The following is a 24,271-nucleotide window of genomic DNA, read 5'->3' as shown; positions in this document are numbered from 1 at the left end:
TCAGACAAATTAAACTATAGAGTAACTTCGCTTAAAATTTGAAACATGCAGATTGAAAATATGCTTTAACATTAGAGATAATCGTCCTTTAAAGAAAAATCTTACAAATGTCTTTTTTTAAGGTTGCCTACCGGCCGGCAATGGCCGGAAACCGGACAAATAACAATGCCTGGTGGTTTGACGGAATTTTCGGCTGCCTGAAACCGGTTTGGTTGGCAATGGGCAAAAATAAACAACATCAGATTGAAAAAGGTTGGTTTTAGTCTATTTATACTGGTATGCATGACTTAATATGTCATACTATATAGAGATTGATGAGACTATGGACGGGATATTTTATATGCACTAAGACAAACAACATTACCCCTTTTATTGATTCCATGATTCCAATATTTAAGACTCTATAAGTTTTAACAAGACATTAAGTTTTTGATAAAAGTACCCATAGTTATTATGGAAACGCTTGAAGAAAACGTGTTATAAAACGTTTGGTACCAATATTATTTACAGTCCAATGTCCCCTCCCTCCCTGTATTTATAACAGCTAAAGTATATAGAATAAAAGTAGTCAATATTGACACATAATCGCATTGTAATAACACTGAATTTTTTTGATTAATGTCATCAAAGAAGTAAAACAAGATTATTAACCATTTAATTACTGAATAGTACTCTACTGTTTCTATGCTACTTATGTACATATATATTCTTGTAAATTCATTATGTTTTACTTTTTAATGAAATCTAATATTGAATAGGGAAAAACAAAATGAAAAATAAAATAAAAAGTTTGCTTGGTTTTTATTTTATTGCACTTTATAATATCAAAAAGTCCTCCCCCTTTTTTTTATAGATTTTTTTCTTTATTACAAGGATAGGCAAAAAGGCTAGAAATGTAAGGAAACCAGTAAAATTTTGTCTTGTAATTTTTCAATATCGAGCTATATAAATAATTTCATTTGATGCTACGAATTCTTAGTAACAAATATGAAACGTGCAAATGCGCCAAGAAGTGCCAAACTAGCCTTAAACCATTCCAAGACCCGTATATAGCTTCCCTGAAACGTTCATTAATCATTTTTTAAATCATTAACTTTGAGAGACTTTAGCTTCAAAAAAAGCTTACTACTTTATATTATAGATTTATAAGTATATTACCATGCTGTAATTGTATTCAATAAAGGAATATCTTATTTTAAAAACATTTTAGCTAGCCGTTAAGGAGTAAAGTCCTTCAAATAACACCGTTTTTACATACTTTTAATTGGTGGAAAAGTTACCTGCCTCTGTTATCCGTGACACCTGGGGCATGACAACAGGCCAACCAAAAATAATGCAAAAAATCAATGCACAAAAAAACTGTACGTTTGCCTTATATTTGGTGTGATTTCATTTCCGCAATTTATCATATCCGCAAAAAGAAACATAATGGCAAATAATACGAGAGGATGTTTAATTGATAAGAGTAAAGCAAAATACAATACACAGTTTGTGTTGTTGTAATAATTTACAGCTCTGATAATTTGATGATATTATACATAAGTGGAAGTGAATGAACACTTATTTGTTTGTTCGCACAGCTACTCTATAATTAGAGTCTGTATGTACTTTGCTACGTTATTTATCATACTTAGTGATTTAGTCACAAGTCCTACAAAATACTAAAAAAATATTCTTCATATAAATGTTAAACCCTTACTATATAACTGTACTTTTTCTATTAAACTATTATCATCTTGTTATTGCTGCTTTGCTTTTGAAAATAGTTGCCCTTGTATTATTTTTTACTTTCTAAACATTTCATGTTTGCAAAATATTAATGAAAAAAAAGTCATTAGAAATACTTTCATAATTTTATAATATAGGTTTTATACCATTTTTATGTTCCTTTGTCAATTTTATGAAACTAAGCCGATGGATATAGAATATACGTGGATATTTTCGTCAATTTTGGTTGCTAACATGGACATTATTTATTTGTCAGTTAGTACATCTAGTGGGAGGGGAAGGGATGGGGTAAAGTGGATAGAAGCAATAAGCCAGCTACAACTGGAAAATATTATGAATGAATGACAAATATATCTGACAAAATTCTATGTTCATACTGAATGACCCCTTTTCTTGCATATTCAGGCAAAAGCCAAGAGAAATAGGGTTTGTTTTAGAGTTACAAGTTTTTTTGTTTGTTGGAGTGGGGGATGAAGAAATATTTTGTATAGAGGGGGGGTGGGTTGGATATCTTTATGTTGGTGACATAACCCACCCCCACCTGTCCTAAACCTATCATGTAAAAGGGAAATACAGTTATAATAAAAAAAAATTTCATTCTTACTTTTGTTACTCTAAAAGGTTTCTTTTGTGTTCTATTTTTATCTCATTCTGGCAGTCAAAGATGTATCTAAAGAAGGTGTCCAAAAAATTATATTTTATATTTTTTGGGGTGTTAATTTTTTGAGCCATACAAATAAAGAGGGTTTACCAAACCCATCTCTCTTTTAAAAGATTTAAGCTCTACTGGGATCTAAAGGAATAAGTCAATATAAATTAGATTAATTTACACCACCAATGATGATATAAAAAATTATTCCTTCTGTAGATTATTATTAGAAGTTGAAAAGTTTGGTAACTCAACTAAAAGAACCAACCAATTGAAATTTAATAAGTCTCCAAAGTTGGTAAGCAAACGAATAAGATAAAAAAATTATAAAACTTTTGGGGCTCAATGAAAATAATTCACCGTCCTAGTATTCTTTATTTTACAAGATTTTACTAGACATACATAAAAAAACTTACAGACTACTTACTTTAGAATATACAAGCGGCTTTTTTTTTTGGGGGGGGGGGATTTTTCTTTTTTGGAATGGTTAAGGGTGTCCCACCCCTAAGAAAATAGCTCAAAACCTTTACAGGACCAGAGGGTATATTCCTTGAAGAGTAGAGCCCAATCGTTTCAGTGGTTACTGAGATCCTAAGCTTCAGACATAAAGACAAAAGACTTCAGACACACAGACAGGTAGACATCGTTCTACTTTGTATTATAGATGATAATATTCATGGGACACTTGGTATAATATACATCTACTGACGGAGGCTGTGGGATTCCCAAAATCCAGAGTGGGGCCATCCGTGACGTCACACATTTTTCACACACACACACACACACACACATACACAAACTAATACACATACACAGAAAAATGATGATTACGGGATAGGACAATGGACGATACATTAATTTTCTGAATATGGTTCAGTTATCCTTTTGCTAATCACAACCCCTCCCCCCCCAAAAAAAATGAGCTATCAAAGCTAGAAAATAGTTTAGGAAGTTTGATGGTAATATTCATTTACTGTATTATATTAAATGTAAAAAGCATACCTATAAAGGGAAATTCTAAAAATAGTCTAGAACAAATGTTCTATTTTTACAACTTCTGCTAAAAATACCCTGTTTAATAGTAGCGAAGCTACTGTAAAATTTGTTTCTGACTATATGTAGGTCTCTTTGTATTTAGGTTGCATGACAGTCTTTCTATATATGATTATTTAGTTCAGATTGAGTCAGCCACGACCACTTTTAATACCATATAGTCATCGTAGGGCGTGGTAGCTAAGTGGTATCGCACTGAGATGAGGTGACGAGAGTTCAAGTTCAAGTCCCCATGTGGCAACTCGAATTCTCAGTTAAATGCATTTCACACTACTTTCCCTGGTTGTGTAGGAAGGGAGATTATTAAGTGGTTTGGATACTTAATAGTCACGTAAATAATATCTGTAAAACCCTTATCCTAAACTCCTCTGCGGAGAGCGTCATTCATTACGATGACTTTATTTGGGACACCTGCCATACTCGGCGAGGGTGAGGTAATAAAGAGTAGCTCTCTTGAGACAGCGGGTCAAGGCATTATGTATTTGGGCGTGGAGCTTGATAGCCCCAGTGGCTATACAACTGTGTCTCGTTCTTCTCTATGACTACTTAGGTCCAAACACTAAGAAACAATGGCTACACACAAACACCATATAGTCGACATAAACAATTGAAATTCAATATAAACTTATTTTTGCTAGGAAATCTAATTAATTTATGTATTTGCACTTGTTTTGCTAGTTTCATACGTAATTTTTAATTTTACGCAAGAATGATAATAAGTTGAATGGCCAAGTGTTATTTTGTTGGTAATTTACAGACAATTTTAAAAAAACTTTCTATTGATTCATTTTTTTTCGCTGATAAATAAAATACAATTATGTTCATAAGTTGTTAAGCAATAACTAGGTATCAGGTTATACAGTAAGAAAAAGTACCCAAAGTTTTCAGGATTGCAATAAAGATTAAATAAAACTTTGGGTACCTGTAGGATTTACAGTCAAATTTCCCCTTCCTCCCTGAATATAAATTTTCATTATTTTTATTTTAAGATGATAATTGGGAGATACCGTTTGAACTGATCTCCAACTTGGAGTGGCTAGGATCTGGAGCCCAAGGGGCTGTTTTTGTTGGCAGGTATGTTTTCTTTTTGTTATGCCTAATCATCGCAGGAATCCCCTCTAGAGCTCATGGCACTGTTTTTGTTGGCAGGTATGTTTGCTTTTATATTATGCCTAAATACCTCAGGAATTCATCGGATCTCAAACTTGGAGTGGCTAGGATCTGGAGCCCTGGGGGCTGTTTTTGTGGGCAGGTGTGTTTAACTTTATATTATGCCTAAATACCTCAGGAATTCATCGGATCTCAAACTTGGAGTGGCTAGGATCTGGAGCCCTTGGGGCTGTTTTTGTGGGCAGGTGTGTTTAATTTTATATTATGCCTAAATACCTCAGAAATCCTTCTGATCTCAAACTTGAAGTAGCTATGATCTGAAGTCCCTGGGGCTGTTTTTTGTTGGCAGGTATGATTGCTTTTTTCACTATGCCTAATCCCCACAGGAATCATTCGGATTTCTAACTTGGAGTGGCTAGAATCTGGAGCAAAGGGCGCTGTTTTTTTCAGCAGGTATGTTTGCTTTTTTGTTATGCCTAATCCACACAGAAATCCTCCTGATTTCTAACTAGTGACTAGGATCTTAAGTTTAGAGAACTGTTTTTGACGGCACCTATGTTTTTTTTTCATTATGCTTAATCTCCCCAGAAATAATTTCGTTTTACAACAAGAAGTGAAATATTATGCCTTATTCAGTATTCTTACAGAAATCATGCAATGTTTGAAATCAATAAGACAATCTTAACATGCCTATTTTCAATATCAAAAACGGCATTTAAGAGAAAGTAAATAGAAAACTGTTTTGGATAGGTATTGAACTACATTTGAGATAAAGTGTGGATATTAAAATTTTAATAGGTATTAATATTACCTTTTATGACAGCCACAAAAAGACATCCTACTACTTAAATACATATTATAGGTATCAGGGAGAGACAGTGGCAGTGAAAAAAGTGAAGGAAGAACGAGAAACAGACATCAAACATCTCAGAAAATTACATCACCCCAATATTGTACAATTCAGGTAAGGAATTTTGTTGCTATAAGGTATAGTCTTGAAAGTGTAGCAGCTCTTTGTATTCATGAGAAATATATTAGTTTTCTTATAAGATAGAATTATCATAATAACTTGATTTTTTAGAATTGGAATTCCTAAGATGATTCAGTAAAATGATAAACAAATATGTCTATGTAATTAAACTATGTTTAAAATATTAAGTGAACATTAATTATCGAAATAAAAGCTTTTAGAAAAAAATATTTACTCCTCATCATAAAAGGATCTATCTTTTTTTTTCGTATCCATCTGTCAATCTGAATATCTATCTATCTATTCTATTTTTCAGAGGCATATGCACCCAGTCTCCGTGCTACTGTATAATCATGGAATTCTGTCCGTACGGCCCTCTGTTCAACCTGCTGAGAGAGGGTAAGGAAGTGCCCCCCAAGAAGCTGGTGAACTGGACAAAACAGATTGCCATGGGCATGAACTATCTACATCAACATAAGATCATTCATAGAGATCTTAAAAGTCCAAAGTAAGTATTATTATTTTTAATCGCAAAGCTACTTAATGTCTAAATTTGTATGTTCTTTTTCGCGGTAAGAAAGTATGTCCCAAAAATGTTTATTTGTGGCTTAAGGTCAGTTACTTTTTTCCAACATAAAAAATACTACGTGTCTCAGCCGTTCAAAATATCTAAATTAACAAACAAATCCATCGTTTTTTTTTCAGTGTTTTAATCGGGAAGAACGAGGTGATCAAGATTAGCGACTTTGGTACGTCCCGCCAGTGGTCGGAGCACAGCACCAAGATGAGCTTTGCTGGCACCGTCGCCTGGATGGCTCCAGAGGTCATCAGGAACGAGCCCTGCAACGAAAAGGTAATTATTAAGTAACACCCAACAGACTGATAACAAACTCTTTGATTGCTTAAACTTTGTCTAAAAGTTCTGTATGTGCTTGATAATGGGTCCTTATTAGGCAAAAGCATCCCCCATAAGCTTAAAAACATCTTTTCTAGGTGAATTTATTCAACTCCATTTATTTTGCCAGGAGGGTGGATACCCCCCCCCCTGAACGCCTCTGCTATATTAAAGAAAAAAATATTTTATTTTGGGCATGAGAGACATTTCTGCTTGCTATTATTTATGTCGATTCCTGTATTACATAATATAAAAATGGTCATGACTTTCAAATATCAACGTGCTATAGACTTTAGAGATAAAATACAAGTGTTTACAAATGACATAATTATAATTTGCAATTATCACATAAACATAAATTTATTTTAGGTCGACATTTGGTCATTTGGTGTGTGCGTATGGGAACTACTGACCTGTGAAATACCTTACAAGAATGTCGACAGCTCGGCCATTATTTGGGGAGTGGGCTCGAACTCGCTACAGCTGCCGATACCATCCACGTGCCCTGAGGGATTTAAGCTGCTTATAAAACTGTGCTGGAAGGCTAAGCCGAAGAATAGACCTAGTTTTAAGTAAGTAACTCAAGTCTATCTCTTTTTATTTTTCAATATATCAATTCATATTTCAATCAATGCATTGATCTAGCTGTCTACATATTTCTTTATCTAGCAAGATAATTTATTATTTATTCGTCTATTTTATGAATGGTTAAAATTTCAGTATTTTTTCACCAAAAGGCATAATGAATGCAACTGCACTACTTAAATTTTAAAAAAGCCGGGAAAAAATCATCTCGTCTATTTGTCTATTTATTTCTATTTTAATAATAATAATGATAATTAATCTAACCATAAATATTCCCATCCTCTAATACATCTATCTATCAATTTATTCACCCATCCATCCATATTCCTATCCATGCAACCATCTATCCATTTATTCATTTATCCGTCAATCTATCCATCCATCTATTTATCCATTAATCCACCTCTGCGTAGATTAATCTTTCTAACTATATTTCTATTCATCTATATATTTATATACTTACATCTATCTATCTATCTATCTATCTATCTATCTATCTGTCTATCTATCTATCTATCGATCGATCTATCTATCTATCTATCTATCTATCTATCTATCTATCTATCTATCGATCGATCTATCGATCTATCTTTCAGTCTATCAATCTATCCATCTATCTATCTATCTATCTATCTATCTATCTATCTATTTATCTATTTATTGTATCTTTCTGATGATTGCAAAAGCATGAAACTCTGAGTAAAAGAAAATAAAAATTTAAGATAAAATGTTGTTTTACTTTTAAGTATTTATTTATCTATCTATATCTATCTATCTATCTATCTATCTATCTATCTATCTATCTATCTATCTATCTATCTATCTATCTATCTATCTATCTATCTATCTATCTATCTATCTATCTATCTATCTATCTATCTATCTATCTATCTATCTATCTATCTATCTATCTATCTATCTATCTATCTATCTATCTATCTATTTATCTATCTATCTATCTATCTATCTATCTATCTATCTATATATCTATCTATCTATCTATCTATCTATCTATCTATCTATCTATCTATCTATCTATCTATCTATCTATCTATCTATCTATCTATCTATCTATCTATCTATCTATTCTATCTATCTATCTATCTATCTATCTATCTATCTATCTAACTATCTAACTAACTATCCAGGCAAATCTTGATGCATCTGGATATAGCCGGAGTGGAGGTGCTGTCCCTATTGTCCCCATTGTTCTATATATCTGTCTATCTATCTTTATATCTAACTAACTAACCAACTATCTATCTTTCCAGACAAATCTTGATGCACCTGGATATAGCCGGAGTGGAGGTGCTGTCCCTACAGCCGGAGGATTACTTTAGAACCCAGCAAACCTGGAAGGCCCAAGTCTGGGAGTATAATGAGAAAATGAGGTAAATTAGTCCCCAAAGTTTTATAATTACGCTTTATTTTTCGTTGACTTAACAACTTTGAGGACTTTGGTGAATTTTGATTGTTTGAGTTGAGTGTTTAAACGTTTCGACCATCAAGTTATCGGCCATTATCTTATCCCTTTAGAACCCTGGGTCATTAGGCTGTAGAATTTACGTTTGGCTAATGAACATTTTCAACACAAAAAAAACAATGTCTGTCTATCCGTCCGTCCGGTTCATTTTCAGTAAATAACTTTAAAAGGGGGAAATATAAAATAAAGATTACATGAGTTACAAGTGTTTAAATTTAATGCTTCGCTATTAATGTTGCTATAATTATTCAATAAACAAGGATGACAACGTCCATAAAAGGTGAAGCTTTGAAATCAAACAAACATGAACACTAATAAGCAAATATTAATTTGAAATTAAAAACAAAACTGTATAAAAACTTGTTGTACAGTTTGAAGTAGATAGAACAATTCCAAAATTCCTGAATTAACATTAAGAGCTCTAACTGTGACGTACGGATGTTCAGACCCTAATCATAGAAAACTTCGCTTTTAAACAGTGATTTTTTATTGAGAATAAATACATTTCTTTGTATATAATTATATATAATTGTGTTTTATACTATTTAAATCGTAGTTAAAGTATAAAAATAAAGCAAGTTTTAAAATATTGCATAATATGTTGAGTTTTTGAAATCTTATTTTATCTAGTTCTTGTAAGATTTAATGCTAATTATTTTAACAAAGATAGCAACATTTAAAAATACAATGCTTTATTTAAAATCATAGATATCGCTAACCAATGAACCGATAATGAAGTCCCTCGTTTTTGAAAGCTTTACATAGGCCAAGGGAGCGTTTTGTGTTATTTTATTTGAATTTGATAAATTTTAGTCATCGGATTGTTTTATGCTATTTTCTGCCCACCCCCCTCATTTTTCAAACACAGACCCCTAAATGCTAGTGGCACAGCCACTAAAAGTACATTTTCAAAAGATCAAAATATTCTTTCATTTCCCAAAATACTTGTATATATTATTGTTTAGATGTGAACGAAGCAATATTCCTTTGGCTGATGAGGCTTTAGTTAAGAAACGACAAGAAGAATTAAAACATGCTCAGGTTTGATTATTATTCTAGTTTAAAAATTTCCATTTCCAGAGATAAATGAATTGATTAAAATCAATGGGACGATTCAAACATGCCTAAAAAGCGAAGATTTTCTATAATGATGTTTATTTAGGATGTACGAGAGTTGTATGAGAGAAAAATGGAGAGAGCCAACAATGTTTTTCTAGAGCTCAGTGCTGTCATGCTCCAGTTAGAGCAGAGGGAACAGGAGATATCCAGGTAGATAGATAGATAGATATCCAGGTAGTCAGAAAGATAGGTAGTTAGAAAAATGGAGAGAGCCAACAATGTATTTTTGGAGCTGAGTGCTGTCATGCTTCAGTTGGAGCAAAGGGAACAGGAGATATCAAGGTAGATAGATAGATAGATATCCAGGTAGATAGATAGATAGAAAAATGGAGAGGGTCAACAATGTTTTACTGGAGCTTAGTGCTGTCATGCTCCAGTTAGAGCAGACGGAACATGAGATATCCAGGTAGATAGATAGATAAATAGATATCCAGGTAGTGAGATAGATAGAAATATATCCAGGTAGTGAGATAGATAGATAGATATCCAGGTAGTCAGATAGATAGATATATAGGCAGGTAGATAGATTATACTGACAGACAGACAGACAAACAGACACACAGACAAACTGACACACAGACTGATACACTGACAAAGAGAGACAAAAGACAGAGAGGCAGATAGATAGATAGTCATTTAAGTCAATAAATGAAATCAAATAATGTTAGGAATTTTAAGTAGTTTATTTAACAAGTGGACAAAATCTCTTTGATTTTATTTGAGTCCTATGATAATATGACATGATTCTAATGGCCTTATCAACATATTTTCTTTCTTATGTTGATAAAAAAAAGATTAACAAATACATGGATCTAAAGGGATAAGACAATGGTCGATAAATTGATGTACATTTCCAATGATGGTCCACAAAATTACCCCCTCTGTAGGTGAAAAATAGTTGTTGAAGTGTTTAAACACTCAACTTAATGAATCAACCAATCAACATTCAAAGTTGTCAAGCTAACGTTATTATAAAACTTTGGGGACTAGAGTAATAAACAGCCCATAGTCCTCTCTCCTCTGAACAATTACCATGTCGACAAAGAGGGGTAAAAAAGCTTAAAATTAATATAAAAGGAAACTTATTACAAGTGTATTTTTAGTATAGGGAAGTATTTTTATCATGTTATTGACGTAATAACTCATCATGTCTTTGTTTTTGTATTTCTGTGTTAACGCTAAACTGGAATGTATAAATTTACTCAGCTGCTATTTAAGAAAGAGGATAAAATAAATATTGCATTTATAGAAGAAGAATTTATTTTCTTGGCTGCTATAAAAGTTAGATGTCTAAATATTCTTTTTGTAACAATATGATTTGATCAAGGTATAATCAATCTATAACTTACTTTGTCCATCTGTCTTTTGGACACTTATTTAAAAATCTATGGGAGGGGGGTAAGGGAGGTCAGGAAAATACTAATAGTCTAACTTAACATCCAACTAAACTCAAGACTGAAGAGGGTGCAATGTCCACCGAAATATATATTAATAAATAACTGGAAAGTATCAAAGACTTTTTTACTCAGTGAATTTACCACCAATCCCAAGACTTGTATAAAGCTTCTCTGAAAAGTGCAAATAATTCTAGCCAGCCTTTTTCGAAATATTTACCTTCAGATAAAAAAAGTTTAAGTTATTTATTAATGTTATCATCCTTGTTTTACTATTATTGACGTAATAACAGATCCTACAGGCCCACTAACACTTGTATAGATAATAATTTTAAGTCTAATTACAGAAATATTCCTAATTTTCATTACCGCATTCCAAACTAACAAAGAAAGCAATTAAAAAAATAATTTTGAAATGTTTTAGTAGCTTAGATACTCTATAAATAATGTTTTATAGTCTTAAGTTTTATTTGAATGTATTTCTCTTTCTTTGTCTGTATTTTATAAATAAGATTATGATTTTTTTTGAAATTGTTGTTTGAAATTAATTTACTAAATAACAGAAAACTATGCTTTACCTTGCAAATAACGCTATTCTAATAGTTGGATTAGTATATTAGATATGTTGTCGACTTACATTGGTTTGTGGCGTTACTTAAAAGTAGTAATTATTGACATAAAATGTCATGTTTCTAATAAAAAATGACCACAATTTTGATAAAAACAGCACATAATTTACAGGAACGAAAGTACTTTGTTGATATAATAATAGCCAGAGAGAGAGAAGGGACAATGGGCTGTTTATTACACTAGTCCCCGAAGTTTTATAATAACGTTATGTTATTTGTTGCCTTAACATCTTTGGGGACTTATTTGATTTTTGGTTGGTTGCTTTATTAAGTTGAGTGTTCAACTTTTCAACCACTAATTTTAATCTACAGAAGGGGTATTGTTGTGGATCATCATTGGGGATGTACTGTACATGAATTTATCGGCCATTGTCTTATCCCTTTAGATCCCTGAATAATAGCTTAACCAGGATTAATATTTCAGGCGAGAACTTGATTTGAAAACGGGAAGGCGAAGCACAAAGAAGGCAAAACCGGTTCTGGGTAAATCTGGACGCATTCAGAAGAAATATTCAATAACATCACAGGTTTAAAATTGTTATTATTAGCTGTTCCTTTTTAATTTGTTTTGTTTGCATTACAATAAAAGATTCCGTCTGTACATTAGAGTAAACTACAAGAGGGAGAAAGGGTTAAAGAACTGTATTTTCCTATTACAATGACCTCCATAGGGACTTTGAAAATAAACCAATAGTAATGGGAATATTAACAGAACCAAGTAGCAGAAAACTATTTGTTAGCCGACGAAAAAGGTCATTGAAAAGGGGGGGGGGAGAGGTAGTTATCTATATATACATCTATACTATAGATCTGTTGCCTGTACTAATTTGATTTATGTAAGAATTAAAATCCATTAGAATGTGCTACCTAGGAACGAAATATTATTTTTTTACACTTATCCCTTAATATATCTGAAATTAATCATGCTTGAACTTTTCAGGGAAGCCTGAGACATCACGAGATGAACCCCGAACTCTTATCCTCCTCCCCCGACAGCCCCGTGCACACAGCGCCCTCCACCCTAGCCTCGCCGCGCTCCCCAAATGCACCACAGTCGCCGCCGTTTGGCGCCCAGGCGTTGGCGGGCGCGCATGCCGCCTTTCCCTCGCGCACCGTGGTAAGAGAAAATCCGCTCTTTCACATGGACGACGACATTATCGTATTCGGTGGCGGTGAATTGGATAATGGCGCCAAAGTTGATAAAAATGGCGGGAAATTTGGTGTTGGTGCATTTTCTTCTTGGGTAAGCGACTCTGGGAGCACCCTTTCTGCACTCTCTGTTCTATCTTATGGATATACAGGGATTGGACAATGGATGATAAATTAATCTCTCCTCTCATTTAAAACAATAATAAGCAAATTACTTCTTAGGTGGACTATTATTATCGGACGGACGGTTTTAACTTTTGAACCATTAAGGGTTAGCAAAATTAATTTATTTAGTCTGGAAAGAAGATTAATTTATTGCTAATTGTCTTATCTCTGTAGCTCTTGTTCTATTTAGTTAAAGTATCATTATCAAATATATATAAAAAAAAATTAAAAGTCTATTTAAACTGTTAAATTTCACTATTTGCTTTACTTCTCTTTAACTTCGACGTAGTGACATACAGACAATACTATATAAACAGGGTATAATTATAGAGAAGCTGCGCTGCTTAAAATAACTTTTAAAGAAGAATATATTTGATAATGTTACTTGCTAAAAATTTCCAACTTGCTTCTGCTTTAAATATTTTTCCAATTGCATGACTTTTTACCTTTTGTAATTAATTTTTATTTTATACGTATCTTGATTGCATGAAGCTTTTATATTAAATTTGTGTCTAAGTTTAATTTGATTACCTACCAAAAGTGGGCTAAAATAATATCTCAACAAATCTTTTATATGGAGATACGAAAAGTGTCATGTGTGACGTCGTAAAAATACGTCTAAAATGGAAGGTTGAGAGGAGAAGTGGGAAAGGATTGTGGATTTAGAGGTATTTTTATGACGTCACAAACGACAATTTCCATATCTCCTCTTTTTATTATTTAAAATTCTTCAAATAACATCTGTATAAAACAAAAAACGGTTATGAAGAATCTTTAAACAAAAGTTTTAAAGATTGTCCGCAGAAATGTAAATATAAATTAGCTTAGTCCAGTTTTTGGTCCTTTGTTCTGCTGCTATTAAATAGTATCTTCAATCTACGTTTCTGTGGACAATTGTAGTAATAATTACAGTATGGCTTCGAAACCGATTAGTATCAGCTCGCTTTGGACTGGTTATCAATTATATTGAAAAGTCATATATAGCATCGTATTACAGACAATTTTCTACGAATATTAGATTGAAAAACCACAACATTAAAACTAATTTTGACCGAATGTTAAAACTGGTTCAAATTAAAAAAAAAATCATTTTAATATCCGCGGAAAGCTGTCTATAATACGATGCTATAATAACTATTAATGTATGCAATGATGCATGTTTTTTCTTCTTTCTAGTGTGATGTCATCACAAAGCACATAGTTACAAACTAGAATAATTAATTGTAGCGGGACAAAGTGTCTCAAAAATTAGATATGTGACGTCATAGGGAGATGAGATGAGAAGTGGGAATGAAAACCCCTAAAAAAGAGATGGATAATCACTTATTTTTTTGACGTCACATGGCTGATTATTGAGACACTTTGTCCCGATACAATTAAGATCCCCTCCTTTATCAGAATTTTGTTATCAATTAGGCTCTTTATTACACTAGTCCCTAAAGCTTTATAATAACGTTTTTTAATTTGGGGACTCGTGTTGAATTTTAATCTATTGGGTCATTAAGTTGAGTGTCCAAAAGTCTCGACCACTAAATTGCAATCTTCAGAAGGTGTAATTTTGTGTATCATCATTGGGGATCCCTGCAATTAATGCTATATTAACAGCACTTTGATTTAAGCAAAGCATTTGATACGACCATTCCTTGTTATACGGTATCAGAAGGGACAAGAAAGAGATAAACTGATGTACATCCCCAATGATTATACACAAAATTACCCATTCTTTAGATTTAAATTAATGGTTGAAACGTTCGAACACTCAACTTCATTAACCAACCAATACAGATTTACTAAAGTCCCTAAAGTTGATAAGCCAACGAATAAGAAAACATTATTATTAAACTTTGGGGACTAGTGTATTAAACAGCCCATTGTCCCCTCCCTCTCTGAGTATTTCTAGTAATACACAGTTATAGGTTAATGGACAGCAAATGAATCCTCCCCCTAAATTATTCTAGTTTGTAATTAAATATATACAACAATACCCAGAGTAGTTTGCTTACTTAGTAACACTTTAGATATATATGCTATTATTTTAGAAACACAATGGTAAACAGCGTATAGTGTCCAAAAAAATACGTCATACAATACAATTGACCAATGATAGGCAGGAATACATTGTAATTGACCAATGGTTAGTTGTATACTGGCCTATCTTTGGTCATTTGTATTGTCTTACGTCATTTTTTATTGGACACTATGTAACAACTGTTTCTAAAAAGGGCAGTTATGTTTATAAGTAGCGCAGTAATAACAAAAATTGCTTATAAACAAGATGTCAATAAATCACTTACGAAATCATTAAAAAGCATATTTAGATTTTTACCAATCTACTACTGTTTTTCCATTGAATTAACATACTCTGACTAAGTCACAAACGAACAAACACTAGTTATAGAGTTGCTACAAAAAAAGCAACGTATAACAAATTAGTATTAACTAGAATTTACTTTTAATATTTTAGCAACAAAGTGAAGAAGGAGGCGAAGCCGTGGGCATCGAACTAGCATCCCCAGCCGCGGGGCAGCCGCAGGATCTAGCAGCTGCAGCTTCCGCAGAACAAGAACAATACCATCCGACAGCGGAGAAGCTGAAGGTAAAGAAGCGCGGACACAGACGTACTGGCAGCCATACCTCCTCGGTCAGGGATAGTCCACTTTGGGAGAGAAAGGTAATTACATTTTTATAAGCTGAAAGGGTTTTTTAATGTGACAAAGTTATTTTAGTATATTGAATAAATCCTTCTTTTTTTGTTAATTTATTTTAAAAGTTTGAGGTATAGATAAGAAAACATATTATAAATCTGATTTATCAAAAATAGTAATTACGTTCAAGGGGTAAAGATGTGCTTACCACCCAACCCCAAACTAATTTTTAAAATTACATTTAATTATCACCCTCCCAAAACCTCAGAAAACCCGCATTTTACACACAACCCCTCCCCCCCCCATGAATTAGTGAACAAAGTAATTATTCTTATAGAAATCTTTAGATAAATTTATGGTTAGCCTATACTACTTTTCATCAATGTAAAGCTAATGAAATCCTTATTTTTATGTTAGCCTAACAATTATTTAAAATTAAGTACTAAAAATTGATATATTATTATTTTTACCACATAGTTTTCATTACACATATGAATCTTAAGGTTGTGAGAGGTGAGAGTTGTGAGAAGTCACCACCCAGTTGCTGTGATATTGAGACTCAGACAGACCCTGTTAACATCGTGGAGCCGGGGGTGGTCATTGTCGACAACATAACTATCCCCGTCCCCTCCCCCAACGCGTCTCTCTCCCCCGACGTCACCCACAGAACTTCAGGTAGTACTAAAATGAAGCAGCTTATAGTGCCCAATAGAAAAAATGACGTCATAATAAACAAATGACCAATGATAGACAGACAAGTATACATTGTAATTGACCAATGGTAAAATGTATACTGGCCTATCATCGGTCATTCGTATTGTATGAGGTCATTTTTTTATTAGGCAATTATAAGCTGCTTCTACTAAATTTTTGTTTATGAGCGAGCGCAGCTACTCTATGCTGAGGTTCTGTCTGTAAGTCTGTCTAACTTTCTGAATGTTATAACAATATAAAAATTCTCAGTGTTTATATTGATTCTTGACTATTATCTAAATTGATTGTATGTCTCCATGGCTGACATATTATCGACATAACAATAGTTTGAGGACAACATACACATTTAAAGATATAATTTGTCGAAATTTATTTTTAGAAACCTGTATCTACCTAATAACACTATTCTAATTTTAGGTTACTTTTCTCGCGACACCTCATTCATGTCTCGCGACGGCTCCTTCCTAAGCCGCGAAAGCAGCCGCGACACCCAGGGATACTTCAGCCGCGAATCCTCCTTTATGTCGCGGGACAATGCATCTCATTTCAGCCGCGAGGGCAGCTTTATGTCGCGCGGCACGCCGCGCCTCTCCCGCGAAAACACTGCCGCCAAAGGCTGCGGCCGCTCAACCATCAAGGATTCTCTGGACGAGGCAGATGAGAGTCGCGAGCTGACGCCTGTCAATAAAATGGCGGATGTGGCGGCGGCTCCGCCGCGTGATTGCAGCACACCGGTCAAACAACAGCTGACAGCAACGCTCAGCGGGGGGCCAAACTCACTAATGCCAGCTGCCACAACATTAACAACAACAACCAGCTACCTCATTCAACAGACCAGCCTGAACGGCAACAGTACCGCTGCCGTGCCTGTCTGCGGTTGTCCCGGCTGTCCGGGTTACCAACAGCCGTTGGCATCAGCGGCTGGCAGCTGTGACGATGAATATGATTGTGGAGCGGATACTACTTCTGAGTTTGGCTGTACCAGTGCTGCGGGCTATATGGCAGGTATACAAACATAGATGGATAGATAGATAGATAGATACCAGTACCAGTGCTGCAGGCTATATGGCAGGTATACAAACATAGATAGATAGATAGATAGATACCTGTACCAGTGCTGCGGGCTATATGGCAGGTATACAAACATAGATAGATAGATACCAGTACCAGTGCTGCGGGCTATATGGCAGGTATACAAACATAGATAGATAGATACCAGTACCAGTGCTGCAGGCTATATGGCAGGTATACAAACATAGATAGATAGATAGATACCAGTACCAGTGCTGCGGGCTATATGGCAGGTATACAAACATAGATAGATAGATACCAGTACCAGTGCTGCAGGCTATATGGCAGGTATACAAACATAGATAGATAGATAGATACCAGTACCAGTGCTGCGGGCTATATGGCAGGTATACAAACATAGATAGATAGATAGATACCAGTACCAGTGCTGCGGGCTATATGGCAGGTATACAAACATAGATAGATAGATAGATACCAGTACCAGTGCTGCGGGCTATATGGCAGGTATACAAACATAGATAGATAGATAGATACCAGTACCAGTGCTGCGGGCTATATGGCAGGTATACAAACATAGATAGATAGATAGATACCAGTACCAGTGCTGCAGGCTATATGGCAGGTATACAAACATAGATAGATAGCTCTAATAAAAGACTTCTAATTAAGAAAAAATGAAGATCTTTATGGTGCCTCTGAAAATATGATTTCATACTATACAAATGACCAATGAATGGCCAATTTACATAATAAATTACCAATGGTAGGCCAGTATGACGTATTTTTTTATAAGCTTCGAAATAAAATAATCATTAGTTTTAATGATAAAGGACATTTGTGACTCGTCTATCCCCCAACCCTTTTATCAACCCCTTATAGTTTTAGATTAAATTAAAATGTGAAATATTTTTTTATGTTTTTGTGGTATGGTTACTGTTAGGTTAGGTTATAATGGGTAAAGGTAAGCTATGCATGCAGGGTTAGGGCTTTTTTTTTATTAAAAACGATATTTTTTTTAGATGTGCTTGAAGCTGACACCCTTGCCAAGCTGCGCGAGGGCGTGCACATGAACGAGGGGGAGGAGGACTGTCTCGACACAATGGAGCGAAAAATCAGCGAAATAATGGCCAAGGACTCAAACCGGCGACAGCTGCAACAGCAGGCTGCTGCCGCAGGCGGTCATAACGCAAATGATTTACGCATAATGTTGGGCGGCGGTTCTCGCCACCAGTCAGGCGGTTTTGGCCGCGGCGTGCAGGGGCACTCGGCCGAGGTGGGGGAGGATGCGGGTTCGAGCTCCTCGGGGCTGGATTCGTCCCAGGAGAATTTGTCTCAGTCTTATTGGTCAGATCAGGATGATAACTTTGTTCTTAGAAGGAGAAGGTTGGAATTTTTTTAATTTGACAAAAAAGTCTTAAAAATTAGCCATGTGACGTCATAGAAATGATGGAGAAATTAGAGGATAAGAACCTCTAAAAATGAGATGGATATTCCCTCATTTTTGTGACTTCCCATGGCTGATTTTTTAGACACTTTGTCCAGTTAAATTTTTTTATCTTGGGCAGGTATTGATGAATAGAATTTGTTTAATCTTTCCTAAAAATCGTATGTGTATTACTTTGTTTTTGCTAATAATAAGGTTTTTTTAGAATTATCTTTTTATGTAAAACTAGTTGCTTCTCTCATAGCCTCTGTTGGAAAATAGACTAAAACTATACAAAGTCAGTTTTAAAGTTTCGTTGAAAAGTACAACGAATTAGCACCTGCTCTTTGAGAGATCTTTAGAACTAGACAAAAACTTTACTACTTTGCATTTTTGTATATAAATTAGAGGGCAAATAAATTCAAAATAACCTATGCCTTTTTCTTCCATTCAACTCTGATTTCCAAAGGCAGATTTTCACACTTATAAACATAATAGAAATACTATTTATCTTTCATTGTTTTATCTTTGTAATCAGAAAACAATAGGATAACATCTAAATTTTATTTTTCATAATCTTATAATAAATTAAAAGCAATTCAGTTTCATATTAATGCTTTTTATGTCTATATTATTTGATCTTTCCTTGTGTATTACCTTTCTATCAAACTATCAAAATTATAAAAAAAGAAATTAAATCTATCTATCTATTGATTTAAAAATGTGTTATACATTTTTTAAACAATATCTTTTTTTCAGCCATGCACGCCGGCCTATCCGAGGGATCAAGGCGCAAAACTCTGGCGCTTCCGCCATCTCAATGCGCTCTGTGAACCTTAGCAGTGAGGAGGGCGAGGCCAGCGAGTATCCGTCCAGCCAGCGGTCAACACTAGAGAGCAACCCGGACAACTCGGCGGGTGCTACAGGTACCACTGTGCGCGGCGCGCATGCGCTACGCGCCATGCACTCCTACGGGCGCAGTGATGAATCGGTGACAACGCCGACACGTTCGCGGTTAACGGTTCCCGAGTCGTTGAAGCGAATGAAGGCGGTGGGGTCGCGAGACGAGCCGCTACAACGAATCCCAACTCTGCAAGTTACTTCAGCACACCACGAGTCGCCGCTTAAACGCATGGCGGCCGTTAGGTCGCAGGATATTTCAGCGGCAACGGCGGAGCCGCTTAGACGCGCGCCTGCCGTATCTCAACAGGACTCCTTAAAACGCATGGCAGCCGTGAGCACTGATGACTTATCAGCCGCCGAAGACAATGAAAACATGGTGATTACAATACAGTGTCTAGATGACGCCGAAACGGCTGCCGGCGGCGGCGAGGGAAACCTCACAATTGCCCCGGAAAGCAGCCACGGCCCTAAAACCATCACTTTAGAAATGTAAAAATAAAAATCACATATTATAAATATATAAATGCATCACGATTGAAACAGTTTAGTGATAAAAGATGATTTTTAACTTTAAAGTAACTAAATTTACTCATGAAAATAAGTGAAAATAAACTGTAACGGCAACTAGAGTGATATAAGCATAGTTATAGAGTAGCTAAGCTAAAAATAATATTATTTTCTGAACAAATAAAATATAGTTTTGCCACATATAAATAAATGGTAAAATTGCAACAATTTAACACATGTAAAGATACAGACTTTATTTTTCGATATTGATTTGTATAAAGCAATTAAAAAACATTTAAAGATATTTCATCAAATTTAAAGCCTCTAATACAAATAAGTTACCAATAGACCAAAATAAATTTTTAAGTTTTTGTTTTTTGTTAAAATTTTATTAATCACTAACTATGGGCGAATTAAAAATGTATTTTTTTTTGTTTAATATGAATGTATGATCACTATTTACCAGGGAAGGATGGAACAATTGACGATAACTTAATATTCTCCCCAAGTATTTTAAATAAAACTATTATTCTGAAAGTTTAAGAACAACTAAATATTTGGTAGAAAATTAATTTATCTTTCATTGTGCTATCCCTTTATCTCTGGTGTTCTCCTTTTATTTTATGTACCTGAATATTAAAAATAATTAAATGTATATTATAATAATGTATTTTTTAGTATTTTAATTTTGTTAAAATATGCTCATTTTATCTGTTTAAATGTATTTAGTTAACAGTTTCAAGACCAATTATATTCATAAGAAGTGCAGCTTTAACAAGATAATTAATTGATATAATTTTTTCAGGATAGATAAAAGCCTCGGGGAAATCCACATTTTACAATTTTAAAGATCAGCTGGAAGTCTAAACCTGACCCAAATAAGGCAATACCTCTTTCAAAAAACTGTCATCTAAACGGGTTTAAATTTGAGTCCCTAAAAGACACATTCTAGTTAATAGAGTATCTGCGCTACTAATTTAAATTCAGTATCATTCCATAATTAATACATTATATATTTTATATATGAAAAAAAAACTTGATGGCGAGTATTTTTATTACATTTTATTGAGCGAAATTGTGTCACAAAGTAAAAATATAGATTCTATTTTCATAAATATACGTTTACAATAAAAAAAAAAAAATATGAAAATTTATTATAAACTTAAAAAGTGCATAAAGCAGAACTGAAAGACCGGAAATTTTTCCATTTTGTATTTATTTTCCAAAGTTTATTCCTTCTCACAGCTCCATGGAATGCAAATTTGAAAACTGTAAAATAACACTAGCTTGGAAATTGTAGCTTCTGTTATCTGTTGATACTTTTTTTATGCTAAATTAAATTTAGTTGCCTTAACTTTTATGTTATTAAATTAGAAAAAAAAAATTTTCTTTACAAAATGATCATCAAGTTTTTAAAAAAAAAAAAACAAGCTTATCAAAAAATTTAAAACAGTATTTAATGCTTCAAGATAAAATTTCTAAACTAAAACATTTAGAAATTTCACTCTTGCTATTTTCAACAACAACAAAAAATGTGCTAGAAAAAATATAGGTTTTTTCACAGTTTTCAAACTCGATTTCCAGGAGAAGTGCAAAAATTATTTCTGCTACTAATGCTAAGTATAAAAAAGAAGGATTTTTCAGCATAAACAGTTTGCAAAAATAAAGTATCATGAAATATAAAAATAATTTGCAATTTTCCCTGTACAACAGTTATTCAGAAAAAGAGATATTTCACCTAAAGAAAATTTGTTTTACCTCTAAATATCCATTAGATTAGGTTAAAGTTACTTATCTTTTAACATCTTTTTTGTATATTTTTTTTATTAATGGAGCCAAAATAGTTTGTTAGAATATCCCTACCCCTGTTAATGTAAGCTGTATTTTGTTGTTTAGTGAACTTTGCCTAGCATGGCTTCAATTAAGTGACAATACTTTTTTATTATTTTTAAAACATCTTTTAGGATTTTTTGGCGGGATATATATTGGGATTAAAATATACTCCCTTAAAGTCAAAGAAAAGACTAATTCCTAAATCAGAATAAAACCGAAATGCACAAACTAAGAAAGAAGATCGAGTTCTTCTAACCCAGGGAGCATTATATATATCTCAGCTTCTATTACACCTAGAGGGCTATGGGTTTCTTTCTTAAAAGTACAATGAATCTCCCCCACCCTACCTCCCCTCTACCCCTACCCCAAAACTAAAAAGTAAGGTATAATCATGAAATGCCTAAATTTGCATTATTAAAATGCTTGCAATATTTACAATAGCAAAAGCTAAAAACGAATTAATAAACCAAACCCAACAATTAAAAAACCAACCATTTCACTAAACTTAGATATCAAATTAGATATAATTTGCAATGCCTTTCTTTTTTTTTCATTACTAGTGGATCTACCCCTAGCATCTAGGAGCTCTGTAAATGAAAATGGGGTGGTTGGGGCCTTGAACCATCGCCTAAGATATTTAGTGACAAATAAAAACTTTTACTTCAGAGTGTAGGAATAAACTTCTTATTTGCTTTAAACACTAAAGGTTTTTTTGAGGTTTGACTGTATTTTTCTTTCTTCTGATATGTTTAAAGTACAAAATGAAAAACACTTTACTTTTAGAAAATCCTTTTTAATACTTGGCATTATGCATTCTCATTATTATTAAATTTTTTGGGCAAATAGTTGAATTATAGTCCCCTTTCAATGGCAACGCCCCTTAAGGAACGATTCTTCGTATTTTCACAGTAGCTTTTTTCCTATTTCTAGCCCCTGCGGGGTTTCTAACCCTACGGGGCCATTGCCTAACCCTGCGGGGTAATCACCTAACTTAATATAGACTAACCTAACCTATAATAAGCTATCAAAAGCCATACTGAAAATATGACGAATCGCCCCTTAAGGGGCGTTGCCACGAAAGGGACTATTCCCTACTTTTCTACTAGGAAATTAATGAATACGATTAGGAAAATTAAACTTTAACTTAACAAACCCCTTATACCCTCTTTTAAATCGAAAACCGGTTTCATGCCGTAATAAAAAGTGATATAAAAATTGTTATTGAATATTATTATTATTATTTGTTTATTGTTAATGTAAAGAATTATAAATGCCATGTTCTATGAAAATAAAGTTATAATGAATGGAGATACTATTATTGTTTTTAAAGTTTAGATTAAAACTCAGAAAAAAACAATATAAAAAAGCAGGATTCTTATGGGATAAGACAATGAACGATAAATTGATTTACATCCCCAATGATTTTAACAAAGTTACCACTACAGTAGATTGAAATTATTGGTAAACAGTTTAGTCAATATTAGTTTGGAACCTACCAATCAAAATTCATTTGAAGTAACCAAACTTCAAAGAGTTTTAGGAAACGAATAAGATAACAAGGTTATAAAACTTTGGGTACCCGTGTAAATTACAATTCAATGTCCCCTCAATAGTCACAACACCATGTTGTTGATATATCTTCGAGTTTTTTTTGAATTGCGGTTTTGTTAATTTGATAATGTGATAAATATTTGGAGACATTGGACTGTAAATTACACTGGTACCCAAAGTTTTATATTAACGTTATCTTATTTGTTGTCCTAAAAACATTTTTTTACATTGAATGATAATTACTAATTAGTGACAATTTACCAAATTTTTCAACCAATACTTTTTGGTTACATTTTGTTTATTATCATTGAGATGTATATCCATTAATATCCCTGGTATTACATTTGTTTTATTTATAAATATTATACTTCAAAATTTTACTTTCCTTCTCAGTGACAGAGATAGAACATCTGAAAAAAATTTATAACTTTTCCGCCAGAAAATATGATGTCGAATATTTTTAATGAAGTCTTATCATCAATGAACAATGAACATGAACTCTATGACTTACATTATCCGTCAGTTTGTTTCTGCTCATTTTTTTAGCCTCCCTCCTGCCTTAATTTCTAGACATGGGGGGGGGGTTGTATTTTTTGTGGTTACTCCCTACTGGACGCCCTAACCTGTGGTACCCTAACCCTTCTTGCCTATCCAGTCCCCAATATAACCTAACCTGACATAAACAAAAAACAAAAACAACAACACCCCCTTCTTAATTCAAAAAAAGGAGTTGT

At 33.6% G+C, this 24,271-nt stretch overlaps 1 protein-coding gene across 7 annotated transcripts in view; it reads left to right on the top strand.

The window, feature by feature from the left end:
- Positions 1 to 23,294, top strand: part of wnd (Mitogen-activated protein kinase kinase kinase 13 wallenda) — a 33,172-nt gene extending 9,878 nt beyond the window's left edge. For 3 of the 7 annotated variants that reach the window (XM_080165273.1, XM_080165271.1, XM_080165272.1), the window contains 16 exons: positions 123 to 252; positions 4,420 to 4,504; positions 5,403 to 5,504; positions 5,827 to 6,018; positions 6,216 to 6,363; positions 6,775 to 6,977; positions 8,262 to 8,381; positions 9,439 to 9,514; positions 9,636 to 9,742; positions 12,040 to 12,142; positions 12,556 to 12,732; positions 15,394 to 15,600; positions 16,078 to 16,249; positions 16,706 to 17,293; positions 18,340 to 18,703; positions 19,503 to 23,294. In XM_080165273.1, coding sequence (XP_080021399.1) covers positions 123 to 252; positions 4,420 to 4,504; positions 5,403 to 5,504; positions 5,827 to 6,018; positions 6,216 to 6,363; positions 6,775 to 6,977; positions 8,262 to 8,381; positions 9,439 to 9,514; positions 9,636 to 9,742; positions 12,040 to 12,142; positions 12,556 to 12,732; positions 15,394 to 15,600; positions 16,078 to 16,249; positions 16,706 to 17,293; positions 18,340 to 18,703; positions 19,503 to 20,139 — 3,411 coding nt within the window. In that variant the 3' untranslated portion in view covers positions 20,140 to 23,294. Of the gene's footprint in view, positions 1 to 122; positions 253 to 4,419; positions 4,683 to 5,402; positions 5,505 to 5,826; positions 6,019 to 6,215; positions 6,364 to 6,774; positions 6,978 to 8,261; positions 8,382 to 9,438; positions 9,515 to 9,635; positions 9,743 to 12,039; positions 12,143 to 12,555; positions 12,859 to 15,393; positions 15,601 to 16,077; positions 16,250 to 16,705; positions 17,294 to 18,339; positions 18,704 to 19,502 lie in introns of those variants that run through there. The other 4 variants (XM_080165270.1, XM_080165267.1, XM_080165268.1 and 1 more) reach the window with 2 other exon arrangements.
- Positions 23,295 to 24,271: the final 977 nt, after the last annotated feature.

The sequence above is a fragment of the Acartia tonsa genome, chromosome 6 (genome assembly GCF_053477335.1).
Source record: "Acartia tonsa isolate MP-2025a chromosome 6, ASM5347733v1, whole genome shotgun sequence".
NCBI lineage: Eukaryota > Metazoa > Arthropoda > Copepoda > Calanoida > Acartiidae > Acartia > Acartia tonsa.
Note: the sequence above shows the minus strand (reverse complement) of the source record. Positions and strands in the feature narration are given on the sequence as shown.